This window comes from Nicotiana tomentosiformis, chromosome 6, assembly GCF_000390325.3.
Source record: "Nicotiana tomentosiformis chromosome 6, ASM39032v3, whole genome shotgun sequence".
In the NCBI taxonomy this organism is placed as follows: domain Eukaryota; kingdom Viridiplantae; phylum Streptophyta; class Magnoliopsida; order Solanales; family Solanaceae; genus Nicotiana; species Nicotiana tomentosiformis.
Genome location: NC_090817.1, coordinates 14944329 through 14954694, shown reverse-complemented (window position 1 = coordinate 14954694; position 10366 = coordinate 14944329). Strand labels below are relative to the sequence as shown.

The 10366-nt window shown below is 33.4% G+C and overlaps 1 protein-coding gene across 1 annotated transcript; it reads left to right on the top strand.

The window, feature by feature from the left end:
* Positions 1–467: 467 nt before the first annotated feature.
* Positions 468–1374, top strand: LOC138893599 (putative late blight resistance protein homolog R1B-12; the record flags this gene model as incomplete). Its single annotated transcript, XM_070178242.1, has 1 exon — positions 468–1374. A coding segment is annotated over exon 1 (864 nt), but the record flags the coding sequence as incomplete, so codon positions are not given.
* Between the last annotated feature and the right edge of the window lie 8992 nt (positions 1375–10366).

Sequence of the window (10366 nt, the reverse complement as noted above, 5' to 3'; positions counted from 1 at the left end):
ATGATTATGTCTTAGCTTCTCCGGTTCGGTATTATCGATTGTCACCATTGATGAGTCCAACGAATGAGCTTGTAAAGAAGAATTTGAGAAGAAGAAGACCACACTAATGGTCGTGTGGCTCTGATACCATGTCAAATTCAGCGATCCATTAAGCTCTGCCATGAAGTTTGAGCTGAATGAAAGATGACCTATTGAACTGAGTAAGTGCAGAGCACAGAATGGAAATAGAGAGAATATTCCAAAGATTCAATTGAATTCTTATCCAATTGTACATGTATATGTAGAAATGAAAAATAAAACTAACTCTACTACTAAGCTGTAGTTAACTAACTCTACTACTAACCATAGTAAACTTAAGTTACATCTAACTATCATGACTATTGCTTGGCTCATTACATTGATGATGTAAATATCAGCAACCGGATTATATTTGTACCAGAATGGCATCCCAATATTCAAAATAAGCATGTAACTGACAGTGAATTTGTGGAGGCTCCCGCACACAATTTGATGAAGCTACCCACTGTTAGTAATCCTAGTGGGAGAGTTTCTTCAAATGATCAAATGGCAATCCTTCAGGATATGCTCAGCCTTATAAGAGCCAATCTCATCCATCTGCCAATACTAGATCTTGAATTTTGTCTTCAAGATATGGACACTGTTATTGTTGATGCCGGACTTCTAATTTACTCATTATATGATAGCGAGGGGGAGAAAGAAGGCATGACATTGGAGGATGTGAACCAAGCACTTGGTCTTGATCTTCCGGGAAACATTCAGCCTGTCAAAGCGATGATATACCTCATCATTCGAAAGGCGTTTCAATCTAACTTGCCGAGGATTCATGGACTAGGCTATGTTGATTTCTTTTTAAACAACTTGAAGGAGTTCCAGAGCCTCCATTCAGATTCACTCGCTACTGTCATGAACCAGCTTCAAATAATTCAGAAGGAACTTGAGAGCTTGCAATCTTTTCTAAAGGCTGTGGCCGAACAACAATATGACAAGCACGATAGACATCAAATTTGGGCTACACAGTTGATTAGCAAAGCGTATGAGGTGGAATATGTAGTTGATGCTTGTATAAGTATAAGCAAAGAAGTTCCTCACTGGTGTCTTCAGCTTTGGCTCCTCGATATCATAAAGGAGATTTCTTGTATTAAAGCAGAGATGCAAGAAATGTTGTGTGTAGTAGATGATACCATGAATACTACCACTGATCATAAGTCATCACAATTGGTTTGGACTCCAAAGATGAAGGAACAATTTGTTGGTCTTGAAGATGTGAGGATGGAATTGAGAGACAAACTAACAAAAGGATACCGACAACTGGATATTATCTCTATTGTCGGTATGCCTGGCCTTGGTAAGACAACCTCAATGTTTCCAGAGTTCTGGTAGTGCAACTATGTTTTGATGCTTTATTTAATCGTGCTTATTGAAAATACCAGTTTTGACCGAGCTTTTGCTTTCTTATATCTACTGTCTAATTACTTGGTTGGATAATGCAAATAGAGAATCTACAGTAAGAGCACTGTAATGCAAATAGAAAATACCAGTTGTGACCGAGCTTTTTTTTAAGACTGTTCTTGTTCCATTTTTAAACAAATGTACATAGGAATTTATGTTGTACTTTCATATTGTTTTGGTACTACTTGCTTGGAGTTCAAGCTCTTTTTCCTTTTTTTTTTGTTGTGTGTCATATTTTTTTAAGTCTTTCTATGTTCATTTGGATGTTTGAAAAAAGGAAACAGCTTCTTGCTTCTTCTTTTTTGTCCTACAAAAACTGTTTTGTCCTCTCTTCCCTATACACAGACACACACACAGACACACTCTATCTCTATTTGTATGGATTTATGTGTATATATATATGTTTTTTGTGTGTGTGAGTGCGCGCGCGTGTGTGGTGTGTGTGTGTGTGTGTTCAATTTGAGTGCTGAAAGCACATGTTAATTTGTCTGCAGCTACTTAGTGTCAAAAGCTTAGGAGATGTTAAATTTGAGTAACATGGAACTTACAATGGTAGTTGGACTGAACTAATTTTAGAACTACAAAAATAAGAGTAAACTTATATTGAGATGGAATCTCAATCTTGTTGAACTATATGGGAGTTCACTCAATTGACTAAAAGCTTTAAATATTTAATAAGTAAGGTGCAATATTGCAGAGTTGTACTTCTTTTTCAAGGATAAGATTAAAATAAAATGTTAAGAATTTGGTGAATTATGTCGAGGCAGAGAGACAAGAACAATAAAAGGTCTTATCTTTGTGTTTCTATTTGTACTCTTTTCTTTCATGTAAAATGCATTATTGTAGTTTGGTTTAGACGCTGATACTTAATATACCTCAAGAATATATACCCTTTTGTCTTTGTGATTGATATTATTGACTTAAGTATGTGTGGGAGCAACGATATGACAATGAAGTAAAAGATGTCTTCGAAAAGGAGAAGAAAGCAAAAAAAAGGATTGCAGATTCATTGTTTGAAGGTCGAGAAAAGAGGAAGAAACCTGATTGGATAATAGAAGATGTGTGGAATTTTTTTTTTAGCAATATGGGATAGTGAGGCATTTAAGAAGAAGAGTGAACGAGCAAAGGCAGTCCGAGCCTCTCAAAAGGGTGGCTCGTTGCACACCGGGAGATCTATGAGTTTTGTTGCGCATCGACGGAGATTGGTAATTTTCACCTTTATTTTCTTTGGTTTTGTTTGAACACAATTGAACTTTTTCTAAATTATATATCCTATTAATTTTGCAGGAAATATTAAAAGGGGGACCAGTGTATCATGGTGAGACACATAAGAAAAAGAAGAAAGATAGTTTAAGAGAAATGGGTTGAGGCACGTGCTTCAGAACAATATGTAATTAAGATCATAACTTTGATATTAATTTATTTATATAATCCTTATTACTTTTATTTCAGGATGGATATCATAGAAGTTTGGATGAATGGTGTCAGACGCAACCTGCTTCTGATGATGGTACCCCAATCCAACCATCACCCGATGATATGACTTCAATATGGACATATGTGGTAGGTGGTGTATCCAAAGGAATAATTTACGTGCTTGGAGTACAACGACCTTCCTCTTTTCGTCCATCGCCATTATTTTCGGATGCTCCTACTGCGCAAAATCAAGAAGAAATGGAAGCAATTCGAAAGAAAATTGAGTTGCTATCGAAACGGTGTGAAACAACCGAAGCTCACACTGCTAGAGTAGATAAATACATGAAAGAACACATGCCCCACTCTTGTGATGATGAAGAGACTGAATCTGATGTGTAGTAGTGGTTTATGGTTGATTACTATTCTTGGATGTTTAGATTTTATATTTAAATTTTATGGTAGATTTGGATGATGTGGTATATATGTTTAGACTTTATTATGTTAGTGTCGATGTGTATTAGCTACTTAGACTTGATATTGAATATTTAGACTTTAAATAATATTTTGGTTTGATATTATGGGATTTGAATGTTTATTTGTTAAAGTTGGAATTGGTTGCTTGGATTATTAGGTTGTTTAGTTGGAACTGGTTGTGTAGTTGAAACTGGTTGGTTGAGTTGGTTGTTTAATTGGAATTAATTGGTTGAATTGGTTGTTTATGTATTGGTCATTTGGCAGGTGGTGTGCTAATAAAATTTGTATTCTGCCAAAAATTAATTTTTCGATTACTGTAATCGAAAAATGTGTCCAGAATAATGAATTTTCAACTACAGTAGTTGGAAAATGTGCCAAGAATAATGCATTTTCCGTCTACAGTAGTCAGAAAATTACATAAACTTTTCAGGAAATTCATCATTCCTATTACTGTGGTCGGAAAATAAATTAATTATAAAATATTCCGACTACAATAGTCGGAAATATTTTTTAAAATAAATAATAATTTTCTCCCTTTTTGAATATTTGGCGGAAAACTTTTCCAACTAGTCTAAATCAGTAGGAAAATAGTCGAAATAGGTACCTTTCCGACTACTTTCTGATTATTATGGTAGTCAAAAAATAACGAATTTCTAGTAGTGATACTCGATTAGTCTCACAATAGCCAGGAACAATTGGAAAAAGAAAAGATGGAGTTACTGATTCATAAAGGCGTCAATGCGGTACCACCATAGGGGTGGCATAACATGATCTGACCAACCCACCCTAATTTGGGTGGATTAATGACCAATCTATTTATTAACTCATTTCAGTTTGACCCGCTCAGATTCTCTCCAACCCGTCCACTCTAACCACCATGACACGAGAAAATATTATTAGCAAGAAATATCAAAGAGCTACCACATCCACGGGTGGAGCCAGGGTGGCGGAAGGAAGTTCATACGAAATCCCTTTACATAAAATTACACTGTGTATATTAGGTTAAAAGTTTATTTATATATTTAAATTAGTTGTTGAATCCCTTTGATCTTTTTATGTATTTGCTTCTTTTTTTTTTTTTTGAATTCGCTTGATTAAAATTCTATTTTCGCCTCTCACCACATCTACGACATCAAACTATCTTTGGTCCATATTATCTATCTTTTAAGTTCTTGCATTTGCCCTTGTCTCTCTTATAAACGTCTCATTTAATTAATACTCTACTAACTGAAACAATTTGGATGGAAAAAGGCAATAAATGACATCTTTTTTGCTTAAAAAGAAAATTAAACTAACTCAGTTTGCCAAAACGACTAAATATATAGGACCATCAGGAGTACTTCTCAGCATGCTGAGCTCATTTCCAACGACATCAAGTAACAACAAATTACAATCCTTATGCTCCTATATATGGTTCAGTCTTCAGTGTTCACCAACTGGCTGAAAATTGTGACTTCTGGATTTGCAAACATGGGCAGATGCAGCTTTGCAGTACTTTTTGTGCGAAGTATTAATTTATATGTAAAAATTTACTAATATTACAATATATATAGTAAATATGAATTTATAACTTTAAAAATATAGTAAGTTCAATTCTAAGAACCTTCTTAAATGATCATTATCCCACAGGGAAAGGGCACGTTCCGCTACCATCAGGTCAAAGGGAAAATGGAAATGTTTAAGAGTTGATATATGCAAATGAAGATTCTGCAAATATTCAAAATTGACAATCTGTTTCCAATAGACAATATGTCATTTTTTGAGGTTTCTATACTTCAAAATTGACTTTGATTCACTTAAAATTAAGAAGGGGAGCTTGGAGCAACAATAAAGTATTTTCGTGTGACTTAAAGGTCACAGGTTCGAGTCGTGAGTCATTGATGCTTGCATCAGGGTAGACTCACTACATCACACACCCTTGGGGTGCAGTCCTTCCCCGGACCTGCTTAAACTCGGGATGCTTCCTCTACAAAAAAAAAAATGGAATTAGTTACGGACTTCGGCGCTAAATCCAGTGGCGGACCCAAGATTTTGTGCAAGCGAGTTCAATCTTAGAATTATATAAATTTAGTCGTAAAATAGTAGTTGTCAAGTGGGTTCAAATAAAATATTTATGCAAAATTTACATAGCTTTAATCCTAATTTATACATATATACAGTATTATTTTTTTCTGAAGCGGGTTCAACTACCACTTGGGTCCGCCACTAGCTAAATCACTCGTAGCTAACCGAATATCTTGATAATCTGTCACTACTCAGTCGTTAAATTGGATTAGCGACGAATTTTTCTATTTAGCTACAAAATTTGTCCTTATATTAGTGGTACCGAGGTGCCCTTATATTAAACAAATCAGAGTGAAAGCCAACAAATTAGTTGGAACACAACCTATATGAACAAGAGAAATGTAATTGAGCAGATGCTAATACTCTTTGTAACAAATTAAATAAAGAGAAATCCGAAATGAAGTTGAATTGTTTTCTTTTCTTTTAAATGTTTATTTTCTGATGTGGAATTTACAGAGTGACAACTCGCTGACGTGACGAGTGATGTGTTATAATCACACGGTAAAAACTTCACACTTTTGGTATTTTTTGAGCAATTCACATATAGTTTAGTTACTTTAAAGTAACAAATGCAGTTTTGCAAATACTGAATAAAATTTAGCTACCATACGTGAAATTAACCTTCAAAATCAACATCTATACTAAGAAGTTAAGCTAGGAGAATACATATTGCAAAATACCTGAAAATTTGAGCTTTTGAGACACAAACTGATCTGATGAAACAAAGGTATCAGACAACGTTGAAATTCTGCAGATTCTGTAACTTCAAGAACTTCATCCAACTCGCCAAGAAACATGACCTCCTCGCAACAATTTGTTCACGGCCAGTACTTCAAAATACCTATGATCACAGTTTCAGCCAAGGTGACATCTTTCTCCACAAACTGCATTATGAAAGATGCTTTAGGATAATCTATCGAAATTTAAGTTGAATTATAAATTAAAATATTTATTTGAGAAACCCCAAATAATTTTATAGAGTACACTCATAAAATAAAACTATTTTAAGAAAATCTAACAAAAAAGTAAAATAATTAAAAAATAAAAAAGTAACAAAATAACTTAATTGATCCAAAAAATAAAAAATACAAGGAAAGCCGGATTGTATATCCATCCCAAGAAATGGATTCTTCTCCGAGTAGTGGATCAAATCCGTCTCCTTTTTTAAGCCAAAATCCTCAAAATAAAATTGAGGATATAAAACGCCATAAGAAATTAGGCGCTATACCAACGTTTGACGACAAGTGGTGTCACATTTACTGTATTTTTTAATTATATGATATTTTACAGATTATTTATATATACATTTAATTAACAAAAAATTTACTACAAAGCGGTGTCAGGTGACAAAAAATTGACACCGCTTCGCCCTTACTGCATCCGCCCCTGTTAAATTCACTGGGTTGTTGTTGACTATCATAATTCCAAAAGGGTAACCTGCTAAACAAATTAATGGCTACCATTTTGGTCATTTCTTGCAATATAACTTCATTTAATTTGGTACACAAAGATGACATATAATCAACTAGTTCGCGCAAAACCTGTCTCTTAAGAGTTTTTTCTTTCACATCCTTCATAGGGTCAGTGAAATCATAAACTGCATAACATATATGCAACTTCTTGATCAAAAGATTTTCCCTTTCTGACTTTGGCACGTCTCCTAAACGTGGCAGACCCTCATAAGATGATTTTTTTCCCCTTGATTTGATGGCTGCTTCGGATTAAGCTTCCAAAAAATCTTCTTAATCATTGTTTCACAATAAATAAATAAATAAAATCTTGACAAACACTTGTACTTAAACAAAATGTGGCTGTAAGAAGCTAAAATTGCACATAAAGAGCATTTATACAAGAATGGCTTGGTGTCTAAGTAAGGATGACCAAGAAACTAAAAGGAAACAAGATTATACAATATATCAAAAACCTTAATATATTGGCAAGTAGTATCAAAGAAATGTTCTTATTTCCAAGTGCATATTGGAGCAGAGCCATGTAGGGGTAAAATGGTCATTATATCAAACTAATCAGATATGTTTCAATCCTAGATTAAATAAAGATTGGCTATATCAATCCTTGTAATGGAGGGATATATAGGTAATTTAGTACCATTACGGAATATATGGAATAGACGAGATCTCTTTAATCTTAAGTTTCAGGTTCGAATCTGAAGAATAGAGAAACCTTTGATAGAGAATGTTTTCTCCTTCAATGAATCCTACGCCACATTATTAATTTAAGTATGTGATATTTAGGATACCAGATGATATTAAAAAGCGACTTAGTAAAAGTTGGAAAAGAGAGCCCCAGGTAAAGTTCATACACACAATTTCAAGAATCAGAGAAATTCAATATCCAATTTGATACGATTCGGAAGTTTAAAATGGAGATTCTGTTTCGCTAATTTGGTGCCGGGGAAATATATAAAAACAAGTGTAACAACAAATTTTCTCTATGGTATTCCTATTATTCATCAAGAATGTAAAGTATCTTAATGAACTTGACTTTAATTTGATTCAAGGGCTTGTAAAGCTTGGCCTTGAATCTCCTTCTTGAACTTGGATTTGGATATCACGGACAAGTAATTTGATCTCGAACGCCTTGGTATTTGATTTGCCTCCGTTCTTAATATTAAACTTGAACTTGTAGCTTGAGTGCTTGAACTTGTAGCTTGTAGAGAAATTTGCGGTGTTTGATCTACGAGCTCCCTACTTGCTTCTTGTTATCACTTCTGGTGTGATCTAACTTTATGAAGACTTCTATTTATAGTTGTAGGGACTGTTGTGGCTCTTGCGATTTGATTGATGCGTTTGAACTGACCAATACCATTTAGACACTTGGCACAACTCTATTGGTTGTTGATTTGACATGGTATGCCACCCTTTTCTTGGCACATGGCATGATTTAATTGGCTCATTTATTTGGCTTGGATTGCCACGTCACTTTGCACGTGGCATGATTTTATTGGCTCATTCTTTTGACTTGAATTGCCACATCACTTGACATACGGCATAAGGGCTTTAAGATGGACTAATAGCTATTTGGACCTTGGACTAATGAATTGGGTTTATCATTTAATTTGTAGTCCAATTAAATAGACTAGCACAATATATTTGGACGTCTTAATCCAATTGTATTAACCACAATATTTATTTGGACTATCGTCATACGATTAATATAGTTTAAATATTTTATGAATTTAAATATCATAAAATTTAAATTTTTACAAATACCCCCTATTTCAAAATTTGTCGGGATATAAAATTGTTAATCCTTGTACACGAAGCTTGAATAAGACAAAAAAAAATCGATTGTCTTGTTGTAATTGCATAGTTGATGAAGTCCAGCTTGATGGAGCAGAGTTTTATATAAATGATCAGAGGTTTAATGGCCTTGTCAAGATTAAAGCATCAATTAAGATCCATACATATCACATATATATTGGGTAAAAATAATATCGACTAACCAGTTTTCGGATTGGTAATTGAAAAATAGTCAATGTTTGCAAAGTCATTAAAAAATAGCCATTATTTTACAGCAACACGGAAAGTTCCAGCATAATATATTAAAGATTGGTGCACCTGTGTATGAACTTCCAGCATATTATGTGGAACTCCAGCACACGAAAAGTTCCAGCATAATATACTAGAGATTGGAGCATTTGTGTATGAAATTCCAGCATATTATGCTAGACCGATATATTATGCTGGAAGTTCACATGTAAAAAATTCGAACTCCAGTATATTATGCTGGAATATTTTTTGAATTTTGAATAGTGTTTTCGTTTAGATTTATCTTTAAATGAGAAGTGACTAAATTTCGATTACTTTTAAAATTATGACTATTTTTCAATTACCACTTGTAATTTTAATTTCATCCATGTAATGGCCCCACGTGAAAGTACTTGTTATCTTGATATCAATTACTTGTTGAGCTTAACTTCTAGAAAGGCTAAGGAACAGAAGAAGCAAGGATGTGCATAATTTGATAAATAACGAATTACCATATCGAAATCGAAAATTTTGGTATTTGGTATTCGGTATGGTATTTGGTTTATATTTTAAAAAAATATGATATTTAGTATTGTAAAATAAAATACCGAAATACCGATATTGTACCGAAATATATATCATATTATACAAAACATATATTATTAATTATAACATAAATATAAAAATTTAAAATTTTACTTTTTTTTATTCTCTAAGTTTATCAATTAACTCTAAGCAAGTAAGAAGACATTTCTAATGATCAAATTTATTCCTTTATATGCAGTTTTCTCTCTCTAAGTTGATATTTGTTAGTTTTGGACAAAACTTTTGTCAACAAACCTTTTTAATTTTATCCTTTTGAGTACTTTAATTAAGAATATTATAGTCTATTACTCTATGCATTTATTAGTATTCAAACCGAATAAACCGGTGTTACCGAACCGAATAAACCGAAAGGAGAAAAATCGAATCATACCGAATTTAATTAGGTACGGTATTGGTATAACATTTTAAAAAACAGAATACCTATCGAACCGAAATATCTAAATATCGTACCGTACCGACCGACGAACACCCCTAGAATTAAGCTTATCACATTAACTAACCAAGCTCCACGTAACTGTCGCTAAAGTCTCATTCCACGAAATTTGAATTTGAATGGAGACGAGCAGATATAATTCCAAAGTATTTTTTTTTCTTTTTCCTTTTTGTTTGTTTGTTGTTGAGGTTCCTATTCCATGCAGCTGCTCCCTTTCTTTTCCTATTTTATGTACATAAATGATCTATATATTTTTTTCATTCATGTATTTGATTTGCTATAAAATTCCTAAGGATATAAGTTGAGCATTATTTATCTCCTTTGTTCTGTACAAACAAGAATATTGCTAGTAATTTATTCACAAAGCCCCTAAGACTTTTGCTTTTGTTCGAGGAAAGACTATTACACCGTCTAA